General features: G+C 38.6%; 1 protein-coding gene across 1 annotated transcript in view; it reads right to left on the bottom strand.

Moving 5' to 3' along the window:
• The window catches only part of CASK (calcium/calmodulin dependent serine protein kinase), a 440,529-nt gene that overhangs the window by 10,610 nt on the left and 404,197 nt on the right, over nt 1-25,722 (bottom strand). The window contains 4 exon segments of the mRNA XM_043998513.1: nt 3,664-3,747; nt 9,773-9,975; nt 20,062-20,142; nt 20,243-20,323. Coding sequence (XP_043854448.1) covers nt 3,664-3,747; nt 9,773-9,975; nt 20,062-20,142; nt 20,243-20,323 — 449 coding nt within the window.

Below are 25,722 nucleotides of genomic sequence, written 5' to 3'. Positions count from 1 at the left end.
TAAAAGAAACAGGGCTGTGTTTCATCAGCTCCTAGCTGGTACTTACAGGCAGTTTTCTGCACCATTTTGGCAGCTATGGAAAGTTAGTAAAAGGGCAGGAAAAATAGGCCAAAAAAAAAAAAAAAAAGCAAAGATGATAATTCAAGAAAATAATATGACAAAAGGATAAAACCATTTAACAGATGCTTCTGAAATATATTGAAATAAAGTAGGACAGTAGATTATACTTTAGAAAGAAATACACTATGCAAATGAAATGATGTAAAAATAAAAGTGAAAAGAAATAAAAAGCACTTAGGCAAATTTAGTTAATAGATTTTCCTTTGAAAGTACAGAAACTGAAAATTTCCAATATATTAATTTTGCTGCATGTTATTAACTAGAGTGAGGTCATTTGTCAAACTGATCTTCTAAGGAATAAAAATTGGTAAGCCCCATCATCAGGCTTCCAAGTGAGTTTCTATTAATCTGTCCTTTTTTAAAGAATTGAAACAAGACAACAATCTGATGTAGAGAAGTTCCTATTTCCCTGTTTTCTAAAACATAATTTTCTGTTGTTGTTGAGTTGTTTCAGGCGTGTCTGACTCTTTCTGACCCCATTTGGGGTTTTCTTAGCAAATATACTGAGTGGTTTGCCATTTCCTTCTCCAGCCCCTTTTACAGATGAGGAAAATGAGGCAAACAGGATGAAGTGATTCACCTAGGGTCACACACCTAGTATCTGAGACTGTATTTGAACTCAAGAAAATGAGACATTCAGACTCCAGACCTGGCACTCTATCTACTGAACTACCTAGCTATACTCACTTATTGTAGAAGGGCAAAGAGTAACACTTCTGAGGTTGACTAGAGTATTCTTGTATAATGAATATTCTGGCAACTGATGAAGATATGGAAGATATTGCACAGCATGTTCCTCTCTTCACTGGTTGGAACATTTTTAGTAGGGTACAGTTTGACAAAATGATAACATTTCCGATTGACACTTTAAATGTTCTACCACCTTTCCACAATTAAGTGAGCTGTTTTCATGTTATTGGTCAGCCAAGTTGTGGCTTCAAGCTTGCTCTACCTACTGTCTTGGGACTCTGGAGTCCTCAAGGTTTGGTGTAGGTCCAGACCCATGACAGCTTTTGGTGGCAGGAGGGTACTGGGGCACCCAGTGGCACTGTCCTTTTTGGGGAAAGCTCTGTAAGATGATGAACCTATAGATATTAAGAAATGCTAGTTTGGCCTCAGAACAGAACCCTGTGAGCTCTTGCCAGTCCAGACTCTGACTCCCCCCCAGAAATCATCTAGTAGGACCCAAGGAGGGAATAAGAATATTTCTTGCTCTTCACAGTCCTTAACCACCAGAAGATTACATTAGAATGAGATAAATACATAACAGTATTTAGAGAATAATACAAATAAAAGAGAAGTAGTTAAATACTGGGCAGTGTGGAGTGAAGGCCCCGGGAGCTGGGATCAGGAAAGGCTTCGTGGAATAGGTGAAACTTGAACTGTGTCTTGAAGGAAGAGAGGATTCTCTGAGGTCTAATGACAGAGGGCCAGCTTTACAGTCAGGAAGGCTCAGAGTTCAATTCCTGCTTCTGACCCATGCTAGCACCATAACCACAGGCAAGTCATCTAACCTCTTTGTGTCCCAGTCAATTCTGTAAGATCACAGATACCTTTAGATGGGTTGTCAGTCTTACTAAGGAGGCAGACTGCTTAACTTAGAACACTAGCCCTTGCCCAAGGTCAGGGAGTGCCCGAGGCTGTATCTGAACTCAGATCTGGAGTTAGGACTCCAGGCCCAGTGCTCTAACCATTGGGTCACCTAGATGGAGGGATTCAGAGATCCCAGAAGACTGTGGCCAAGCCAGGGTTCCAGAGGCTGGCTTGAGGCCAGGGAAGGGTGGGAAGGGCTCATTCCTGTTGCTGTTGCTCAGCCCCCTTTAAATTCACCACCCTGAACAAACACTAGCTGTCCTACCTGAGTTAGGAACTCCCCAAGTGCAGTTAGTTCCCTCTGAAATGGAGACAGGAGGGCCTCAGGGAAACCCTCTGGGCACCAAGCTTAATTAGCCCAGGCTGGCACCAAGGTGGAGGAGAGAGGTTAAGGGCCTTGCCCAGGGTGGCAACTGGTGAGTATCAGAGGCAGGATGTGAACGTCCCGTTTTCCCTCTCCTTTGACTTCAGGTTTTCCTGACGATGTGCACCAGACACAGCTACATGACAGCCTATGAGGCAGTAAGCTGCTCCCTGGTAAGGGTCCTTGGGATCCATGAAGCTTTAGCTCCCACCTTCCCTGACCCCACCCCCTAGGCACGTGTCTATGCAGACAGCGCAATACAGACCCCCACCCCTCTTTCACTTTAATGTTCACTTCAACCAGATTTTCCCTCCAATGTGGAAGAGTGGACAAAGAAGACAGAAATGGGAGTCAAGAGATCCAGATTCGGGGGCGGCTAGGTGGCGCAATGGATAAAGCACCGGCCCTGAATTCAGGAGTACCTGAGTTCAAATCCGGCCTCAGACATTTGACACTTACTAGCTGTGTGACCCTGGGCGACTTAACCCCCATTGCCCCGCAAAAAAAAAAAAAAAAAAGAGATCCAGATTCTACCCAAGCTTTGAGAAGGACTAATTTTGAGACCAGAGGCAAAATCACTGCTTTTTGGGTCTTTGTTTCCTCATTTATAAAGTGCCGAATTTAATGTCTGTGAAACTGGATTTTGGGTGCTATATTCTGTGATTTTATTTAAATGCTTCTTGACTCTGCTTAAGTAATTAATTTGAAAGTTCTAACACCTCTGGAGGCAGCTAGGTGGTTCAGTGGATAGAATGCACTGGGCCTAGAGTCAGGAAGACCTGAATTCAAATCCAGCCTCAGACACTTACAAGCTGCATAACCCCAGACAAGACACTTAACCCTGTTTAACCTTAATACACTGGGAGAAGGGAACAGTGAACCATTCCAGCATCTTTGCCAAGAAAACCTCTTGAATGGTATGGCACCCCCAGGTTCACAAAGAGTCAGACATGATTGACTGAACAACAACAACTGAGAGAGAGAGAGAGAGAGAGAGAGAGAGAGAGAGAGAGAGAGTAATGTGGTAGGTGGTCTCAGAGTCAGCTGTCCCAATTCAAATCCTAACATACCTACTGCCCAGATGACCCTGGTCTTAACCTCTCTCAGTGATGAGGGTGTTCCTTATTCCAATGAAATCACAGGTCCAATTAAAAAACCCCAAACCCTACAACCAACAAAACTTCTTACTCCCACATTGGAAGATGTAATTAAATATGCACATTTTAAATCACTGTTCCCAACTCATGGATGGAGTTAAGAGTGAAGTGATTTCATAATAATCACCCATTTCTTTTGTTGAACTACTTTAGGGATGCCCAGAGAGGCGAGCCTGGTCACACAAAAGGTCAGTTTTCACCTGGCAAGTAGATCCAAAACAAAAGGTCATTGCTGCAAGTGCAGGGTGATGAATTCATTGAATTCTCTTGGGTGAACTTGGATTAAGGGGAAAATCAACCAGTCTGCACATGTTAAGTTCTCAGTGCAGAAAGAGGAGATGGTGCTCCATCAGCTTCAGTGTTTCCCCTCACTGTGTGGCATCCTTCAGGAAGTGCATCTTTATATTCAAAAGTCCAAGCAGTTCTTACCTCATTGATGCCTGGAGTAATTGTAGGTGCAGCAATAAAAACTACAAAAGGAGCAAACTCGGCAGTTCTCAGGACCTTCAGTGCCTGCATGAAAAGAAATTTGAGACTTCAGCAGGGATAAGAACCAATGTGCCCTGTGCATGGGTCCACAGAGAGAAATAAAATAACGGACAAAACCTTTGGAACAAACTTCATTACAAAATACGTATCCCTTTCCCCCTCAAAATCATAGCAAATAGCCATCTAAAAGAGGTCTACAAAGTAGACTATTTTCCCCTACAAAAAAGATAATCTAATTTGATTGCTGTACTGACTCCCTTGTCATAAATAATAAATGAAATTTTGATAGTGCTTATATACATAACACATATTATAAATGTATACACACACACACACACACACACACACACACACACACACACACAATCTCATTTAAGCTTCCCAATCACCTTGTGAGGTAGATACCACAGGCATTATTATTCCCATTTCAGATGAAGTAGCTGAGGCCTATTCAAAAGGTTAAATGCAAATGGTCCCAAGATAAGCATCAGAGGCAGGATTTGAACCCACAAAACAAAAAGGAGGAGGAAATAACAAAAGCACACGGCCTATGAACTGAGTCAATCTATCGAGACATACTTTTGACTTATATTAATATAATTATAAAATATCCCTTAAAAATGACTTAAAGAATTGACAGTTTATTGCCTATGTTTGAGTGATGCCAGTATGGTTTTCTTCTTCTTTTTTTTTTTTGGTGGCAATGGGGATTAAGTGACTTGCCCAGGGTTACACAGCTGGTAAGTGTTAAGTGTCTGAGGCCCGATTTGAACTCAGGTCCTCCTGAGTCCAGGGTCAGTGCTCTATCCACTGTGCCACCTAGCTGTCCCGCCAGTATGTTTTTAAAGGTGATATTTCCTGAATTTGTAGAGCTGTTGTTTTACTTTATACTTTACACTTTACTTTATAGCCCTTAGCTGATATCTTGTTTTCTGCAAACCCGCCTTATCTCCTCCATTTATCCCTATCAGCTACTATCATCCCTTATCTCTTGACCTCTTGTGGCCAAATTTGAGAAAGTCCTCAACTACAGATGCCTCTACTTCCTCTCCATTCACACTCTTCTTAACTCTTTATGTTCTGGCTTCAAATCTCATCATTCAACTAAAACAGCTCTTTCCCAAGTTACTAATGATCTTAATTTCTTTTTCATTTCCCACCTGGATGTACCACTACTTCCTGGGGCTTTTCCACTATGCCCCAGGAATGAAATCATTGGGAAAACTTATCATCTGGCAAGACTGGATCCTCCTTAGTATTCATACCTCATCATTGCTACCCTCTGTTCCCCTCTGATTCGAGGACAGATCCATTTAACTCCCAAACCTCCACTTAAGGCTGGGGCTCAGGACAGAGATCTCATTTCCCACCTGTCTTGACTAACTTGGGACTTTTCTGATTTCTCCACCTCGTCCAGCCCTCACTTTTTCATTTCCCTTTTGTGTGTAGTCGTCCCCCATTCGATTGTAAGCTCCGTAATAAATATTTATTGACAGACCTAAATGCCAAATCTAATGGCCATTAATCCTTACCCTATTTGACCTCTCTGCAGCTTTTGACAATGTCTACCACCCTATTCTTTCTGAAACTCTCTTCACTCCTGGTCTTCCTACTTATCTGACTGCTCCTTCTCAGTATCTTTTGCTGAATCTTTATCTAGGTCACACATGATAAGCATGGATATCTCCTAGGGCTTAGTCCAGGGCCCACTTCTCTTCTCCCCTGTCCTATTTCTTGTCAGCTCTCATGGATTCATCTCCATGCTAATTATTCTCAAATCTACTTACCTGGCGCATACCTTTCTTCGGACCTTCCAACTGTACACTGTACTGTTTATTGAATTAAACTCCCTTGCCCCAAGTGCCAACCCTTCCCTCTTCCTGTGGAGGGTACCACCATTCTCCCAGGAGCCTGGGCTCACAACAGAGTTGTCCTTGTGACTTCCCACTCTCCCTTACCTCCCACATGCACTCTGTTGCTAAGGCCTGCTGATCTCACCTTCGTCCCTAGCATATGTCCTCTTCTCTACTCTAATACCACCATCAACCTGGTGCAGGGCTTCATCACCACACCCAGACTACTGAAGTAGCCTGCTGGTTGATCTGCCTGCCACTTATCTCTTTCCCACTCCAGTCCATCCTCACCTCAGCTGTCAAAGTAATCTTCCTACAGAGCAAATTTGACCACATCACCCTCCCCTCCATGATCCCTCCAATTCCAGTGGCTCCTTATCACTCCCAGGAACAAACATGAAATTCTCTGTTTGGCATATAAAGTCCTATGTGACCGTCCTACCTCCGCCTTTCACCCTATACCCACTCCCCCCCACCCTCCTTCCCAGTCCAATAACACCAAGTCTCATTGTGGTCTCTCACTCAAGACACTCCATCTCCCAACTTACTTTCTTTTCTTTTTTTTTTGCAGGGCAATGAGGGTTAAGTGACTTGCCCACGGTCACACAGCTAGTTAAATGTTAAGTGTCTGAGGCTGGATTTGAACTCAGGTCCTCCTGAATCCAAGGCTGGTGCTTTATCCACTGCACCACCTCGCTGCCCCCTCCTAACTCACTTTCACTGGCTATTTCCACATGCCTAAAATGCTCTCTTTCCTCACCCCCTCCCCTCCTGGCTTTCCTGACTTCCTTTAAATACCAAGTAAAATGCCACCTTGTACAGGGAAGCCTTTCTCAATCCCCCTTAATTCTAGTGCCTTCACTGTCCTGATTATCTCCAATTTATTTTGTATATATCTTGTTTATACATAGTTATTTATATATTGTCTCCCCCATTAGAATATGAGTTTCTTGGGACCAGGGACTGCCTTTGCATTCTTTTATATCCTCAGTGATTTACATACTACTTAACGAATAGTAGGCACTTAATATATGCTTATTGACTCACTACTTGAACATTTGTTCTGGGTGACGCTGTATTTTTTCTTTGAAGTTCCGGATTTTGGGGTTTGTTTTAGGAAGCAACCAATGGATTCTTTCTATTTTCATTTTGCCCTCTGTTCTAAAACATGTCTTTTTTTTTTTCTGCTGGGCTATGGAGGGTTAAGTGACTTGCTCAGGGTCACACAGCTAATAAGTGTCAAGTGTCTGAGGCCGGAATTGAACTCAGGTCCTCTTGAATCCAGGGCTGGTGCTTTATCCACTGCACCACCTAGCTGCCCCCAAGGGCAGCAGTCTATAATAACACTGGAAAGTTAGCCTGAAGCCAAGTTGTAAAGAGCTTTAAATGCCTAACAAAAGAGTCTGTATTTGATCCTAAAATTAATAGGGATTTTATTGAACAGAGGAGGATGACGTGGTCCAATCTGTGCTTCTAAAACATTTCTTGAGAAAGAAATCTTAAAATCATTAAGATGATAAATTTGATGCTGGGAAAAAATGAATTCAAAAGTCTGCTATAGATGCCCTTAATATCGTTTTAGTTTTTTTGTATCAGGACTACATCCACTCTGGAGTTGAGTATTGTATTCTCCTTTTATGGTAGCACTGGGTGACAAATTCTTGTTAAAGAAGCATTATTGGATAGTGAAAAGAAAGAGTCCTGGACACAGGAACCAGGACTCACAGTTCAAATGCCAGGAATTCAGACACTAGCTGAGTGACTCTGGTCAAGCTGTGTAATCTCTCTGAGCCATAGCTTCTTCACCAACTGGGTTAATAATAATTAAAATACAGTATTACTTTCCTTACAGAGTTGTTTTGATAATTATATGAGGTAAACTAAAGCATTTTGTAAACTACAAAGTGTTATGTAAATTTGTTATTAATATGATTATCTTTGTCTTTAGAGGGCAAGGTGAGGATAAGAAAAAACTATGTGCATGTTTGCTGCCTAATGAACAATTCACTGGACTTGGAATCAGATGATATGGGCTCTAGTTACACTTGGCATCCTATTATTAATGTACACTGGCCAAGTCTCTGAACCCAACTAGAGGCTTGGCTTTCTTATATGCCCAATAAGAATAATAATACTTTTGCTACTTAATTCAGAGGGTTCTTGTGAGGAACATAGGAGATCTACATTTTTATGTTCTTCCCTCACTCCTCTACACACACACACACACACACACACACACACACACACACACACACACACACACACACACACACACACACACCTGTATCTATGTCTATATATATACACATATACACGCAGAAAGTTTGCAAATCATAAAGGGCTCTTAGGTAGTGTAGTTGATAGAATGAGTTAGGATGACCTAAATTCAAATCCAGCCTCAGTCACTTACTAGCTGTGTGATTCTAAACAAGTCACTCAACCTCTCAGGATCAGTTTCCTCATCTGTGAAAAGGGGAAGATGTGAACATCTACCTCTCAAGGCCAGAGAATGTCTTCTTCAGCTCTGTACTGCTGCCACTCCCTAAAACTCTCTCTTGTACACAGTAAAGGCTTAATAAAATAGTTAAAATAGTTGTGGCATGAATGAAGGGTATTTAGCAACCAGATTTTGAAATAGACGTGTGGTAAATCAAAATGTATTTCCATGTTAAATGTAAATGAGATGAAAGCTAGTTTAAAAAACAACTCTAATTGTTTCATGGATTGAATGATTATGAAAATGAGCTTCTGGGTCAATTTCAAGGGGCCAGATTTGTTTTCTTCTAGTTTACAACTGCTTATGTACAAACACTGGTCTCTGCTAGTACAATGGAATCTTATTAATACTCTCTGCCAGACTGTGAAATTCATAATAAGCTAGGTCTACCTGGGAATCTGTTACAAGTAGTATCAGATGGACCTCATCACAAGCTCTGCTTCACATCCTAGCCCAGGGCTTCTTACACTTTTTCCACTTGTGACCCCTTTTTGCCCAAGAAAGCTTAATGTAACCCCGGGTATACACGTATATAAAATAGGTATTCATAACTTTTTACTGGTGCCAAACTTTTTGTAACCCTACATTCAGTTATGGGACCCCATATGGGACATTTTTAGTGAGGTTTCTTTTCTCTAGTTTCCATTGGTGCTCACTAAGGGATATTCCTCATTCATATCCACTTTTTATTTTAAAGTACAAGAAAATACAAACATTAAGAAAGAAAGCTGTAAATAAAAATTATTTGGGGGGTTTGAGATATAAAGTCAAATCGGTCTATATATGGCGGATTGGCAGACTTTATGTCAAGTGAATGAGGGTTACTATTCACTTCATGAATATCTTTAACAAAACATAAACCTTCTGTGCCCTGACTGATTAATCTATGCCCTGACAGATTAATAAAGAAACACATTATACTTAGTTCTTATCTGTAGGTTTTTCTTTGTAAGAATAGAGAAAACCCTGCAAAAAACAGTCCTAGAAATGCATTCGTTTGGCATATGGCTTATGTGCCTCCATATAGTGGTATAAAACTTGCATGTAACCCCAAAGCCATATGAGCATGGGCTATGCTATAGGAGAAGGATGGTCCCCATAGTCAACACTGCTGTTAATTTTATAAGATATTTCCCTCACATTAAAATGCTGTATGTAAAAATGTGAAGTGTAAAATTATTATCCCATTTCACAGAAAAGGAAACAAACAGAAAGGCTAAGTGATTTGATCCTGGGTTACCTGGATCTAAGTCCAGTGCTGTCTCAACTCCAGGAAAATGGAGCCAATAATCTTGTCATTTCAATGTAACTTAGATCTAGAGAGGGAGGTAGCTGGTATATTAATGCAGCACAAGACTCTTAGGAAACGTCAGATCAGTGTGGACATTCTACGTAAACACAGATTTAATCAGCTGCTTTATTGGATTTCTGAATGTAATAAAGATAATGAAAGCAGAACTGCTGCTTTTTATTATGACACGTGTTTACAAGATTACTGCCTTAACTCAAAATGCTAGGCCATTTATGCGCCAGACTCCCCTTCTCAACATCTCTGGTCACTGGTGTTCTCCAACACTGTTAAGAAGCACCATGAAATGCATTAAAAGTTATTTATTGTGTTTCTTAGCTTGGAACCTGCCTTAAAATTAGTTAGCAGACCAGTGGGGCAGGAGTTCCCAAATGTCTGAGAATTAATTACCTGAGGTTCCACATCCAGTATTGCAATCAGTCCCTGCTCGTGGATCTTCCGTATTGTCTCCAGTTTTGTCCCATACATGGCATCCTCATGGCTGCCATACTCTAAGTATTCATTGTTAGATATGTCTTGCATCATTTGGTCGTGAGATACAAAGTAATAGTTCTTGCCATTTTCTTCATCTTTCTTTGGAGGTCTAGTTGTATCTGTAGAAGCAACCCATTGAAAAAGAGGTTTTAAAAGTAGAGTTTGCACTCTCTATGAAGTTAACTGTTTCAACATTTTCTTAAGTTTCTATGGCTTTGGTATCATTCCTAAGACATATATATTGTTTCTACTTTCAGCTGATTTTTGGCACTGAGTTCTACAAATCATGTTCACGTGCTTAAAGGTGAGAATATGCAATGAATGGTTTTGGTTAATAATTTAGCTTTTAGGTGGAAAGGGATAATTGTATCAGTATTCCCTGCATCACCCACAGAAGAATGGGAAGTATACCTAATGACATAAAGAAATTAATAACTCACTTTTCAGCAGAACTTCTGCCTTAAGGTACTGGCCTTAAGTAGATGAAAGGTAGGGACTTTGAAAGCTGGCTAATGGCTAAGACCAAGTAAAGGAAGGAGATTCCTGTCCTTGGAAGTCTACAGGATTTTCCAAAATTCAACATTAACTTCCATCCCACAAAACAAACACCTAGGAAAGAGGAAGAGCGTACTACATTTTCCTATAGCCTCCTAATAAACCATATACATGTTCACTTAGGTGTATTTTGTAGGGAATATACATTTGGACAGAAATCAAATAACAGAATCATAGAAACGTTTTTTATGCATAAGTAATAGTTTTATTGTAACTTGATGTGCTGAAATGCAAAAATATTTTCAGCAACAAGATACAAAAAGTATCTGAAATTAACGTCAGCTGATTAAAAAAAGAGGCTGTCCAGTTTGATATGTGTCTATACATATATTATGAATTTTCTAAATCAGACCCACCTCAATACTGGTCTTTAAATCATTATAACAATTTGTTTTTTTTCCAAAACAGGACTCATTTAAATTAAGCCTTCATTCTAAAGACCAAATAAAGAATGAGTTGGACTGTTGTGCATGAGAATCATAGAACTTAAGCCCTGGAAAAGGGGACTTAGATATCATCTAGTCCAACCCTTGCATTTTACACATGAGAAAACTGGGGCTCAGAGAGAAGAAAAGACTTACATGTCCAAGGTGACACAGTGAAAAGATGATGATGGATGATAGCAGCTAACATTTACATAGCACTTACTATGTGTCAGGCACTGTGTTAAGTGTCTTATGTTTATTATCTCACTGATCCTCACAACAACCCTGGGAGGTGGGTGCTTACCATTTAACAGATGAGGAAACTGAGGCAAATAGAGATGAAGTGACTTGCTCTGGGTCACACAGGTAGTAAGTATCTGAGATAGAATTTGAATTCAGGTCTTCTTGACTTTAGGCCCAGTGCTTTATCCACTGTCACCACCTAGCTGCTAATACTCTTTGAGTTGTTTGATTTGAGTTTTAAAGCAAACTGGAGGGGCAGCTAGGTGGCGCAGTGGATAAAGCACCGGCCCTGGATTCAGGAGGACCTCAGTTCAAATTCGGCTTCAGACACTTGACACTTAACTAGCTGTGTGACCTTGGGCAAATCACTTAACCCCAATTGCCTCACCAAAAAACAAACAAAATTAAAACAAACTGACTAGCTGGTTTGTCAATGTGCTGATATAGAGGCTTAAAAATAAAACACTTAAGCAAAAAAAAAAGAAAGTACCACCAAAATTTGATTCAATTCAATTCAGCAAACATTTGCTAAGTAAGCATTTGTCTGTGGACTTTGCTAGCCAGGGGCGAGGGATGCAAAGGCAAAAATGAAACTGTCTCTATCTTAAACTGGCATATATAGTTGTTTCAAAAGGGGAAACTCCCCAACCCCATAAGCTATACAGAATAAAATAACAGAATTTAGAGTTGGAAAGAACTTCTCTGAGTCTATACCTAAGAAAGAGCACCCTTTCTAACATGCTTGATAGTTATCTAACTTTTGCTTGAAGACCCTGAGTGAGGGATGATGTGCTAACATTTGAAGCAGCCATCATCTTCTTTCTGCCCCCACCCTCCTCCCCTTCTGTGAGGCATCTGTTGCTGCTGTTTTTTGTTTTTGTTTTTTTTGTAGCTTCCAGTCTCTGTCCCTGGTTCTGCCCTTTGGGGCAAAGCAGATTTTAGGCCTAGTCTCTCCACATATCAGCCTCTCTAACTGAAGAAAAGCAACAACCCCTTTCAAAGGTTTTTCTTCTCTAGGCTGAAAACTCCAGTTCCTTCTATGGCATGATCTCAAGTCTCTTTATCATCCTGAAAAAGGTCTAGTGATTTTGAGGCAGAATTTGGATTCAGGTATTCCTGACTCCTAGTCAAGGCCTTTATCTTCTATGCTAAGTTGTTTCTCAGGGAAATGATCAGCAATGCACATGTGGTGTGACTAGGGCACAGGACAATGGAACAGTCATTTCCCTAGTCTTGGACACTATGGGTTTCTTTGAAAAAGTGTTACACTTTTTTTTATCATGAATCTGACAAACATCAATCAACATGAACATTCCTTTACACAAAGAAAAAAGAGAATTGTATAATACATGGTTAAACTCTATTATGTTTAGCTTTTCTTTCAAAGGATATATTCAATTCAACAAGGAGATTCCAGCCACCTGCTTTTGTTTATGATCCTCTCCCTTCTGCTTTCTTTTGTGAGTTTGAAAAGATGTTTTGTTGAAGCTTTTTTGGCTTTTGTTACTCTTTTTATTGGTATTACTATTACTACTATCCTTATCTCACTGATAAAACTACCCACCTACCTCTACCCTCCCTAAAATAAAAGATCTCCCTAGTAACAAATAAATTTAGTTAATAAAAACAAATGCACACATTATCCAGGTTTGACAACGTATGTTTCATTCTGAACCTCTACTCCCATCACCCAAGAAGTGGGCAACATGATTCATTATCAGTTTTTACTGTTATCTATCACTCTCTGGACATCTCAGAGAAGCTGCCCTATATATGATGTCTTCCCTTATTAGAATGTAAACTACCTGTGGGCAAGGACTGTCTAGTTTGTTTACAGTTGTGTCCCTGTCTTAAACATCGTGCTCCCTCTGTCCATAGTGAGTAAATAGTAAGTACTTAAGAAGTCTTACTTCTTTTTATCCCCTCCCTCCCTCCCTCCCCTCTCTTTCTTCCTACCTTCCCCCCAACCCCCCTTTCTTTCCTCTTTTGTCAGGATTCATTACATTGACCAAAGGTCTTAAGTCTCTCACAGTTGTTTCCCTTCAATTTCCTTTCAGGTTTCTCTGAACCCACCCCTTTAAATCATTATTTACACTGCCATTACATTTTATTATATTCAGATACCAAAATTTGTTCAGACACTCCCCAAATGATGGGCACCCAAGCTATAGTTTTATGTTACAACAAAAAAAAGCTGCTATAAATAAATTTTGTTCATATGTGTCCTTTCCCTCTTTGATCTTTTTGAGATATATGCTTGGTAATAATATTGCGTGGGGTTGCTAGTGATTTAGTTTATAGAGTGCTGGGCCTGGTGTCAGAAAGCCTCCAAGTTCAAATCTGACCTCAGATACTTCCTAGCCAAGTGACCCTGGACAAGTCACTTAAACCCTGTTTGCCTCAGTTTCCTCATCTGTAAAACAAGCTGGAGAAGAAAATGGCAAACCACTCTGGTATCTTTGCCAAGAAAAACATAAAAAGGGTCATGAAGAGTCTGACATGACTGAAAATGACTAAACAACAATGATATATTGCTTGGGCAGCTTTTCAGTTATAATACCAAATTGCTTTACAAAACAAATAGATCAAATTACCAGTCTACCAGCAGTGCCTATACTCCCATAGTCCTTCCAGCAACTGTAATTTTCCTTTTCTTGGGCCATCTTTGCCAATCTGACAGATGTGAGGTGGAGTCTTGGTGTTTTAATTCCCATTTCTTTTATTATTAATGATTTCACTATCTTCTTTTTTCATATTGTTGTCAATTTGTCTTTTTTTCTTTTGAGAACTGCCTATTCCTTTCCCTTGACCATTTATCTACTGGGGAATGGTTCTTGCTCCAATATAGTTGAATCAAATTCCTACATATCTAAGATTTTTTTGGTTTTGTTGTTCAGTCATGTCTGACTCTCTGTGACCTCATCTGGGGTTTTCTTGACAAAGATACTGTAGTGTTTTTTCATTTCTTCTCCAGCTCATTTTACAGATAAGGAAACTGAGGCACACAGGGTTAAGTGACTCACCCAGATTACACAGCTAGTAAGTGTCAGAGGCCCATTTTGAATTAAGGTCCTCCTGCCTCCAGGCCAAGCACTCTACCCACTGCATCCATCTAGCTGCTCCATATATCTTGGATATCTACCCATAAGATGACTTTCTCCTAATTAACTGTTTCCCTTTTAATTCTAACTGCATTGATTCCCCTGTGTCCATCCCCCTCACCCCTTATAATTTTATCAGTACACAAATGAATCTGTGGTTTTATCTATTTGGGAGTTTTCAGAATGCAATGTATCTATCCTGGTCTAGCACTGTCATTGCTTTTCAAAAGTTTACACATGAGGTGCCATTCAATGTTCTCCAAGCCTTCCTCACTTTTCTCCAAATTCTGGAGGGTACCATGGAGCACCGTGGCTGTCTACCTGACAGCCTTCCCTCTCACCACGTGACCAGCTTATCTTCTCTTTCTGTCATCCAATTCTTTGATGACATCTTTTACTCCTGTTCCTTTTCGGAGTTCCTTTGTTATCTGTTACATCCTATTCACACCCACCATGCAGTTTTCCATTGTTGTAGGTATGATACTTAAAGATCTCTAAGTTCCTCAGAGGCAGTGGTACTCCAGATACTACCATACAGCGACAATGTTTATATTGGAAAAAAAAAATGGTCCTTTGATACTATGGGAAAGTTGAGGTCAGTAGAAAGTTTTCTCAAATTACTGAAAGCATTCTGGCCTACTCTTCTTTTCAACCCTGTGCCCAGCTCATTGTCCATATATACAATTTGTCCCAAATATACAAACTTTTGGGCAATTCTATAAAGTGTCTACATATTGAAATCTGGGTAACAGATATTTCTTATCTGCTTGGTTTTTCCTATGTGGATGGGCAGACCAAATTCCTTTGAGTGATTACAGATCTCTTCCAGGAGACTTTGCAATGTCTTGGGGTTTGATGCAATCAACATCATGTCATTCAAAACAGAGGCATCTGGGGGAACCTGATCATCTACTCTGGGTTGGATCTCCTCTTAAAGTAGTGAATACATCTTTCCTAATATAGAACCAATCATGAATTCCTAATATAAATCCAAATGGAGCATAGCGGACAATCTCTTCAACATGTTATTGTAGTCTCTTTGCTAACATTTTATTCAATATTTTACATCAATAAAGATATTGGTCTCTAGTTTCCTTTTTCTCTCTGGTTTACATGTTGATAGCATCACTTTTTTCTCACTTTTGCAAACAATTTATTAAAACCAATTGTTCTTTTAATGTTTGATATAATTAACATCTAAATTTGTTTGGCCTTAGGATAATTTTCTTTGGGAATTTCTTTATGGTTTGTTCATTTTCCTTTTCTGAGACTGGTTTAAATTTTCAGTTTTGTAGACAAATAGCTTTTTTTTTAGTGAGGCAATTGGGGTTAAGTGACTTGCCCAGGGTCACACAGCTAGTAAATGTTAGGTGTCTGAGGCCGGATTTGAACTCAGGTACTCCTGACTCTAGGGCCGGTGCTCTATCCACTGCGCCACCTAGCTGCCCCAGACAAATAGCTTTTAATACTATATGTTTAAATGGAAGGAAGTGTGCTCTATAGATTCTTTTAGTTGGCACTTTCTTTTCTGTGCTCAGAAGTTCTGGTAGTTTTCTTGTATTATTTTTTGCATTATATTATTCAGTTTTTTATGTGTCTTGTTCTTCTGGAAGATTTATAATCCTTAGGTTGTCTCTATGCATCCTTAATTTTAGAATAATTTGTTTTGCTTGTATAGATAATATGTTTTCTTTTAATGTTATTGCTTGTAGCTTCTCTCCTAGATTGTCCTTCACTGCTATGTGTTTGCTTCCCTGATAAGTTGTCCTCTAATTTCTTTGGTGAAACTCGCCATCACAGATTCAAGTTCTTTTAGTCTGCCAATCATTTCTGCTGTGTAGGCCAAAAACTCTGCTTTCAAAATTCTCACTTCTCTTAAACCACTCAAGAATAATGTGTTGTGTTTCTATGTTCTCCTCAAAATCCATAGGATTTTCTGTCTCATCAGGTGTTGAGTAATTTTCTGTTGTTTTGCAGTATTTGACAGATACCTGGGCTCATTTACTAGATATGGAGGCCATATTTCCTTCTGCTGTTTATATTTTCCTTTTTGGTCTGTTTCCCCCTGAGATCTCCTCCTACACTGGGTAATTCACCAGTCTAGGTCTCTGCTCCAACTGGCTTGGTAGCGTTCCACAAAGTTCCCTTACATGGTGCCCTGACCTTTTCCTTCTGTTCCTCAGTTCCCTGGCCCTGGCAGAGTGCTGCTGTGCTGGTACTGTTGCAGCCCGGGCCACTGAAGTTTGGATCTTTGAGGCTCTTGGGAATGAAAGGGGGTCAAGGTATGGGGTTGAGTTCTATTTCAAACCCAGGCACATCCTCTCCCTTTTTCTTTGTTCCTCTGCTCTCCTGAGGAGATCTTTTGCAGCACAGAATACTGTGGTAGTATTCTATTGATTATTTCTGCAGTGTGGAGCTTAGATCTCCAGGGCACTGGAAAGGGGTGGGGGGAGGGTTTTTTTTTTTTTTTTTGGCAAGCCTAAGGGTTGGGTGGCTGATAGTTTTGCTGTTGGCAGTGTGAAGGAAGATGGGAGAGTGAGCTGATTGAGCAACAGTTAGGTTTTAATTCATTGAGTCTTAAACTTCTTTTGGGTGCCTGGTATCCCAGACTATGGAGACAGCTGAAGTTGCTTCATCTTTGTCACATAATTTCTGTTTTGGAGAAGTCTGACAGGCTGTGAAGATCAGAGAAAATGTCTAGTCTTCCTTCTTGGTCATGTGAGCTACGACCTATTCTCAATGAAACTAACCATTTCTTTATAATACATTCTAGAATTTTGCAGGGAATAAAAATCAAGCCCACAATTTGATAATTTGTAGTCTCCATTCTTTTCCTTTTTTCCCAGTGAATATATGTCCCACTCCAGTCATGTGGCACCTCTCCATGATTTTTGAAAGACTGCTGATGGTAACTGCCTAATTACAATTGCCAGATTTTTCAATATCCTAGTTTACATGGGCTTAATAGAATTAACTCATCAAGGGAGGTAGTTGTGCTTTCTTATTATTATTAGTCTTATTATTTCTTTGGTAATAGCTTCTGCCCTTTCCAGTGCCAAGAACCTTGTCCTTGGCAGAGAAAACAAGGGATCATCTGATAATTATCGTTCTATTTACCATAGGTAGGCCTGCCCCATTCTTAGAGCCTCCTCTTTTCCACTACATAGACAAAAATTTCATCTCTTCAGTTGTCTCTAGATTTTCTCAATCGTAGTTCATTCTGAGCCTTCATACTTGACAGTATTTCTGACAGATTCATGTCTGTGCCACATATATTCATCTCCTGTTACCTGACTTTGTTTCTATGTTCTGTATAAGTTTAAAAAATCTAAGTTGGCTGATGAGTTCCCTGAGCATCCACAATGGTGTCTTTAGACCACTTCCTCTGTACTCTTTCATCAGAATTGTTTCTATTTGTGCTTTCAAAATTTCATTTTTAAGATCTTTCCATCAGCGTCAGGCAGATTCTCTCAGAATTTTAGTCTATCAACTGGTATGTATCCTTTCCCTGAACTCTTGGAAATCTATTCTTCTAAATTTTAGAGTACTTGTCAGACTTTGTCTTCCCCTTCCCCCCAAATAATTCAGTGGAATGGTCCACCTAAGATTCCTTCATTTTTACCCTAGAAACCTTTTAAGTGAGACTCATGTGCAGAACAGATGCTTCTTTCTGTGCTTTTGAACAAGGAAATTGTCATTAAGCCCCATGTCATTTATTGTTTGCTCTACTTTGGGTAGATATTGAAGGTTGAAATAACCCAAATCTCCTGCATTCTCCTTCACTGCTGGGTTTGCGAGCCATTTGCCACTTATCTATTTCCTTTTTGTGTCTAGATGGTCTGTGGCAGACCATGACAGTATTGCTTCTTTTTTGGCCTTTACTGATCTTCAAGCCTCCAAGCTTCCCAACTGAGTCCTGGAATTCCTCACATGAGTATATCTTCTTAATATACAATAATATACAATGACACTACTCTTTTAATACCCTGTTTATTTTGAATAAGGTCAACCCTTTCAGAACCAAGTAGTTCACATTGCATGCTGACACTTTGTCAATTTGTGTAGAAATCTGAGGCAGGTAGGTGGTATAGTGGATAGTGTTAGGATTGGAGTCAGGAAGACCAGTGTTCAAATCCTGCCTCAGACACTTACTAGCTGTGTGAACCTAGGCAAATCTCTTAATTTGTCAGCTTCATTTCATTTCTCATATGTAGAATGGGGATGATGATAGCACTTACCCCATGGGGTTGTTGTGAGCATTAAAGAGATAATATAAGTAAAGTGCTCTGCAAACCTTAAAGCACAATACAAATGCTAGTTACAGCTATAGGCTGTGGGTTTTATTGCAGTCTTCATTCTTGGATTTTGTCGCTGTGAATCTGTGGGCATACTAATCTTTTTTTCTGCATTGTAACTACTCTTGATTTCCCTCTTTCCCCCTTCCTTTTCAGTTTAAAGCACTTTTGAATTCATTTGAATAGCTGCAGCCAAATTTGTAAAGTAATCAATCTCCTTCCCTGGCCAGGAACTTGTCATTCCTATACACTTAAGACATGGTCCGTCCAGAATCCAAATCTGATTTTCAGACACCATCTTTTTAACCAGCTCCTCACCTCCCCAATATGCTTCTCTCTCTTTTGAAGCTTCTAAATCTTCAGTTTTGTCCCAGAGTTTGTAATCTTCAGCAATGCTTTCTAGATTCCTTCTGGCAGTCTCATTATACACACATAAATTACCAAAAAGCTACTATTCATGTGCTCTGATGAGTGTTAGAAGATTTTCTGTCATGTCCTAGATCTATGCCTCAGGAAGACTGCAAACCTCTCCTGTTACCAACTATGCTAATGTATCCTTCAGGAGGCTATCATCCAGTCATCACTACTCATCTTTTTCTTCCTCTAACCTTTTCTGGATGATCTCTCACTTAATCCTTGTGGGTACACATTTTCCTCTTTTCTGGGAGGAAAAGCTATTGCTTCTTCCTCAGAGATGTATTGATTGGAATGACGCCACCTGCTGGAGACTTACTGTATCAAAGCTCCGCCACGAGGAGAAGGCCTCTGAGAGCAACGCCATGTGGTCAAGGTCCTTAGGCTACCAGCCAATCAACTTGAAGAGCCTCCTGGGAGGAGGACACAAAGTAGGAAGTGGAAGCTGGCGGAGGAGTTCTGTCTCTTTTGGTTCCTGACCTCGCCATGGTGGGTCGGATGATAGGGTCTCTTAGAAATAGTTAGATTTTTACCTTTCTCTCTGATCCTAATGCTCTGTAATAAATACTTAAACACTTAAATACTCTTGCTAAAGCTTATAATTTATTGGTGACCACTCATTAGATTTTAGATGGTATAGCTAGAATTTTAGCCCCTTACAGAGATTATACTCCCCCTTCCTAGAAAAGAGCCGCTTATCTGTTACAAAACAAATAGAGGCCAAGTACACCAGGCTGTTTAGAGGTCACTAGAAGTGGTAAGAAGAATATGGACTTCTTAAAAGTGTAATTGTTACAACTGATGTTAATGAAGACAATGACTGTTTCTATATGATTTACATAAAAGGGACCCACCTGTATAGGCAGAAACAGAAAGCACAGTGTGTGTCTCTGTGGTAGGATGTGGCTCTGACACTACTCTGGGAAGACTTCTTAGGACCCTATGTATGAGAACCTGGGGAAACAGTTTTCTTTGTCTGTTTTTCCTCTTGCTTTGACAAAAAATAAAGCCATTCCTGCCATCTAAGTACTCTGAGGTATCACGTTATACATTTTGAATAAAACACAGACAATTTGTAGTCTTGAAAAACAACCAAAAGAGGTCAGATGTGGTTTGAAAAAGGATAGTGAAGAGTTTGTACACAACATTAGAGGAGACAGAGAATTACTTACGTGGAATAGGGTATGCAAATCTGTCTGGGTGTTTTGTAATGAGTGTGTTTTTTATATGTCTTCTTCCAACACCATGTGCACCTATTTCATAAAACAAAAAGGGGATATTGACATATACCAACTCAAAAAAATCAAGAGAGTTTTGATCATTAAAATTAGGTCAATTAATAATCAAACTTACCTAGTAAGACGAGTGTTTTCCTTTTAAATGCTGGCAGTTTTACTACTTCTTCATATGTAACGAGATCTAATTGATCAAACACTAAAATGCAAAAATTTGTGAAAAAAATTATTGAGCTAAAAGAATTCCTGTAAGCTTCATATAGAAACTGCTATTTTACTGGCAATATTACAGGAGTGATGAGTTTTTTTTTAAAAAACAGAAACAAATTATATTCAGATATATCTAAATATATCAATAAATATATTTATATGATGTACTCAGAATTTTTTAAAAGAGCCATTTAACTCTTACAGGGAAAACGTTCATTTTGAGGTCTATGAAAATGCACCTTAAAATCACTGACATCCAAAGAGATGTTAAATACATGCAGAGAAATTGGTTTCTTTGAAAGTCTTGCATGTTTCTCCATGCAATAATCATCAAATGACACAAATTCATCCAAAACTACATGCTGTTCAGATTTTCGCAATGGTAGAAAATGAGCAATACTATAAAGAAAAAAACCCTACAGAGAGTAGCCAACATGAATACAATATCAGAACATCTAATGTTAACTAAAAGTAGTAAAATGTCTCCTTTAGAAAATATTCTTTCTAGAGCATGATGAAAAATGGAGAATCAATCTTCAACATACTGCTTTAAAACTATAAAGATGATAGCATGCAGGGTTTACTCTTAAATTCAAGAGAAATGCTGTGCTAGTATTAAATTCTAGACCTTTATCACGTGCATTTCACAATTACAATTTATAGGTGTAATATGGCAAGTTAAAAAAATGTTTATGATGATCTGGTTAAACTTCTGTATGTTAACTACTTAGCATAAAGGACCTCAAATATGAAAGGAGTAAGATGCTTCTCCTGGATGCCATTATTTTATCCTTCTATGTTCATATGAAAAAATAGTGGCAACCATTTCAATATAATAGGCATTTTAAATTGAATTAAATTCAGTCATGTGGAAACAGACTGAAGGCCAAAACAAACTGAGCCTAGAAAGTTTTGCAAACTGGAAGTTCTGTCTTTAGTACATTTTGAAAGAAATACTTCTTTTAAGATCTTTTTTGAAAACTTTTTTTTCTCTTGTGAAACCAATTTTAAATCATCAATTTATAAAAGGGATAGCCACTATTGTTAGAATTAAAATAATTCTAATTCCTACATCTGTTTGAAAATACTGATGAAATTTTTATTTTATTATTAAAAAAATTTTTTTGATGACATTTTTAGATTTCATTAGGTTCTATGTTTTCTATAATACCTTCTGCAACCCTGACAGTGCCCAAAATGCACCAAGGAGAGAGTTTAAATATTTCTTTAATACAATCTGGATTCTGCATAAGCACTGTATTTTTGAGCTGCTATTACTATTTTAACAGAATTAGAAGGAATAAGAAAGGAATGAAGGATAATAGAGCTGATTATACAGAAAAGGTTCTATTTAGTAAAAATCACATTGCCAAATACAGACCTGGATTACAATTCTAATATTAGGTCTACCTCTAAAACCCAGGTATCATCTACCTTAAAGTAAAATACTTTGGAATGCACGCTGTCGGAAGCTGCAATGCGATTTAGTGGGAACCTCAAACTTGGTGTTCATGATGTTTGAAAACAGAAAAAAAACCCTGAATAGTTTAAGAGTATTAGTTCATGATAATCAGTGTTTAGGCGTTTTTTCTAATAACACTGTACTTGGAAGATGATAAGGGAGTTTTTGAAGTCTTGTGTTTTAAAACGAAGTTTCACATGTTTATGATGCTATCTGCATAAAACCCCTGAAAATGAAGGAGGTTTCCTCTGTTATGAAGCTGTCTAGCAATATTTTTTGGGGGGGAGCATGAAGAAGCTGGAGGGGTTAAGGTGCTGTTTTGGTGGTTTTAAGGAGTTTTCACTCAAGAAAAAGCAGGACTGTGAAAGAAATATATTGACAGATCAAAGAGCTGGCTTTGAAGGCTGAGAAGTTGAGTGGGAGGATCAGAAGTCAGGACAGCTTGATTCTAATTTCAGCCCCTGTAATGATCCATTCTATGTACAGTACTGGCTAATTGACTTCACTTCTTTGGAAATTAATAGGGTGAACTAGACAATCTCTAAGGTTTCTGCTAACTCTCAAGTTCTAAGTTATCAAGTGTAAAATATTTAAAACTATTTAATTGAGCCAATTATAATGAAAAAAAAATTGCCAGGTTTTCTGAATGGGTTAAACCAGTCCTTTTACTTTTAGGTTTACTCTGGTTCTATCCTCTCTTCAATGGGTCATTTAAAAACCACACAAAAACACATACACACATATGCACAAATGTGTTAGATACCAACAAATAAACAGATATGGTATATACTGGTGCCCTGACCATACACACTAGCAGCAATAGAAGGTTTTGCTCTGGTCTAAATGAAATCACTACATGGTTATAGGGTTTCAAAACAAATGAAAAAGGACTTTTAAGTACATAAGAGATACAAGGAATACAAGGAGAGCACCTAAAGACAGAACTTTTAAAGTTTCTGTGCTGCTAGCTGATAACGAAAGGAGTTATTAAAAGGAAATAGCAAGAAGCAAATAAAGAGGCATAGTCACTTGACGGGTTACTTACATGCACAGAGGCCATTGGGAGTAAGACAGCATGAAAAATGTACAGGGGTCATTGAGATATGGCTTGTATTATATTAGTAAAATAAAAAAATATAATATGCACAAAATAAACTTTACCATGCAATATTCTAAACACAAGGCAAATAAATCACATTAAGAAGTGATAAAATGCATTTCAGTAAAAGTCTGGCAATACCCTGGTATACAGCAGTCAGTATTTCTAATGTATGGTAGCAAGCACAATTAAGCACTTCAAAAAAAGGTATTTTGAAAGGTCTTACAATTTTTCTGGGAAGGAAGAAGTGAGAAGGATTGAAATTGAACACTGAAATATCACTGAACAACACTCTAATTTTCTTGAAAACAACTGAATCAGTGAAGAAAATACCCTTTTTTAGTTCCCATTAAAAATCCTGATCTGAAACTGACGTATTGGGAGTTCTCATTATAGAGTGTCTTAGCAGATGGCCACTGCCTTTTCATAGCAAATGAGGTGTGTAATCTTTGTGGTATTGGAGAAAGCACACTTGTTTTGAACATCAAATAATAATCAAATTAATTTCCAAGGCTTCAGAAATACTGTCCAATACAGTTTGCTTATAACACTATAAATGCCTGGCATGTTACTCAAAAACCTAGCTATTTCTTTTAAATATTTAGATAATCATTTCCCAACTGACTTTTTCCTAAGAAAAAAATTTCTTTCTTTCTTTCTTTCTTTCTTTCTTTCTTTCTTTCTTTCTTTCTTTCTTTCTTTCTTTCTTTCTTTCTTTCTTTCTTTCTTGTGGGGCAATGAGGGTTAAGTGACTTGCCCAGGGTCACACAGCTAGTAAGTGTCAAGTGTCCAAGGCCAGATTTGAACTCAGTTCCTCCTGAATCCAGGGCTGGTGCTTTATCCACTGCACCACTTAGCTGCCCCCAAGAAGACAATTTCAACATTCATTCTTATTCCAGGAGGAAAAAGTTAAAAATATCTTGAAATATTATACATAATTATTATATGTAATACAAATATTCAATTTAAGAAGGCCATGCATATTAAAAACATAGAGGGAATGTATTGTGGACAACTGAGTGTAATTCTAGGTGTGTGGAATTCCCATTGCAATTGATTGGGACAGTGACAAGGATGGACATTGTTTACTCTGGGAGCCTCTACCACTGAACACACTGAGGGGTTTCTGAAGCTAATTTCTGGGTGCTATGATAGTGCCATAAATGCATATGACCTCGGCTTTTGACACTGATGATTGAGATCTCCTATTATTTATATCCAGAGAAAAAGAAAACATCCTCTTTTAGTCTAGCAACCATCTCATTTAGTAGTGGTGATGGTGGGGATAAACTACCAGCTGATGTCTCAAAAAGCTTCTGAGAAAACCCAGAGAAACCCACTAGAGTTTGGGCTTAAATTTTATTGGCATCCAGTTAGTTCAATTGGTTTAAATCTTGCTGCTGAAGAGTATGATGTTACTCATTCTTGAAGCATTTGTTAGGTTACTAACAGCTCTTTATAAAGACAGCTTATTAGGATAAAGTTTAAAATATGCTGGAAACCTCAGCCTGCTTAAGAACACAATATCTGATGCATTCTTGATTTGCCTTGTTGGCAGTATCACCTCTTGGAATGTTAAAGAGTTAATGGGAATTTGGTTTCTGAATCTATGGCATTTAATTATGAGCCACAAGGGAAAACTTGGTGGAAAAGAAAAAGATAGGAACTTTGGGAGAAAGTCATTATGTTCTTAGACTTCGTAGTGGAGAAAGAAAGAAAAGCTAAACGTCATCAGGCCTATACTTTTGACTTTAGGGAGGCAGATTTCAGGAAGTCCACAGAAAAGATTAGTACATTCACTACATTATCCTATTTATATCTTGTTTGTACAAAGTCATTTTCATGTTGTCTCCCTCATTAGACTATGAACTCCTTAAGGGAGAGACTGGGTGGGTCCCCCCATCCCCCTTTCTTTGTATCCTTATAGCACTTAGTACACAGGGCTTGTGGCTAAAAAATGCTCATTGACTGATTGAGAGCTAGAGACTGAAAGGAGGTAAGAGGTGACAACAGAAGACACCAATGAGGTTGTACAGAAAGCTATTTAATGAGGTCAAATTTAAAAAAGGCACCAAGAATTATGTTAGGAAGTGGAGAATAATCTGAGTTTTGCAGAAAAGAGTAAGAAAAATGCAAAGGCTATTCAAAGTTATCTTTGAAGAAAACATAATTTAAAAGAAGGAATATGCTCACTGTTTGGGGCAGATGAATCTATTTTGTTTCATCTTTTCCTCAGAAAGTATGATCTTTAATTGGAAAGGTTAGACAAAACATGGTTAAGGTAAAATGAAGATCTATGAAATTTAAGGAGATAGTAAGGTGATATTTAGCTGCTTTAAATCAGTTCAGATCCCCTGGCCCAGATGAACTGTCTCAAGGTCCTGAAAGAATGAAGATGAGATTTCTGAGGTGCTGTTGGTAATCTCAGATAAACTATGGAAAACAGGAGAGATGTCAGAAGACTAGAGACAGGGAAATGTAGTAATTTTCATAAGGAGGGACAAAAAACTTCTGAATTTTGAAAACTACAGACCAGCAAATTTGACCTAGATCCCCAGAAAAATTCCAGGATGGATTATTAAACAGATTGTATTTGAGTACTTAGAAAGGAAAGAAGTCACCATCACAAAGCAACATTAAGAAAACTGTATTTCTATTTATTAGATTAGTAGATCGAGGGAAAATCATAGGCAGAAAACAGCTGAATTTTAACAAGTTATTTGGCAAAATTTCTAATTGTATTTATGTGGATCAAAGAAATTCGGATGGTGTCGTATTACTGTTAGATTCACAGACTGCTGAATAAATGTAACCATGATATGTTAAT

The sequence above is a fragment of the Dromiciops gliroides genome, chromosome 3, assembly GCF_019393635.1.
Source record: "Dromiciops gliroides isolate mDroGli1 chromosome 3, mDroGli1.pri, whole genome shotgun sequence".
Lineage (NCBI taxonomy): Eukaryota > Metazoa > Chordata > Mammalia > Microbiotheria > Microbiotheriidae > Dromiciops > Dromiciops gliroides.
This window is presented reverse-complemented; position numbering and strand designations above follow the sequence as displayed.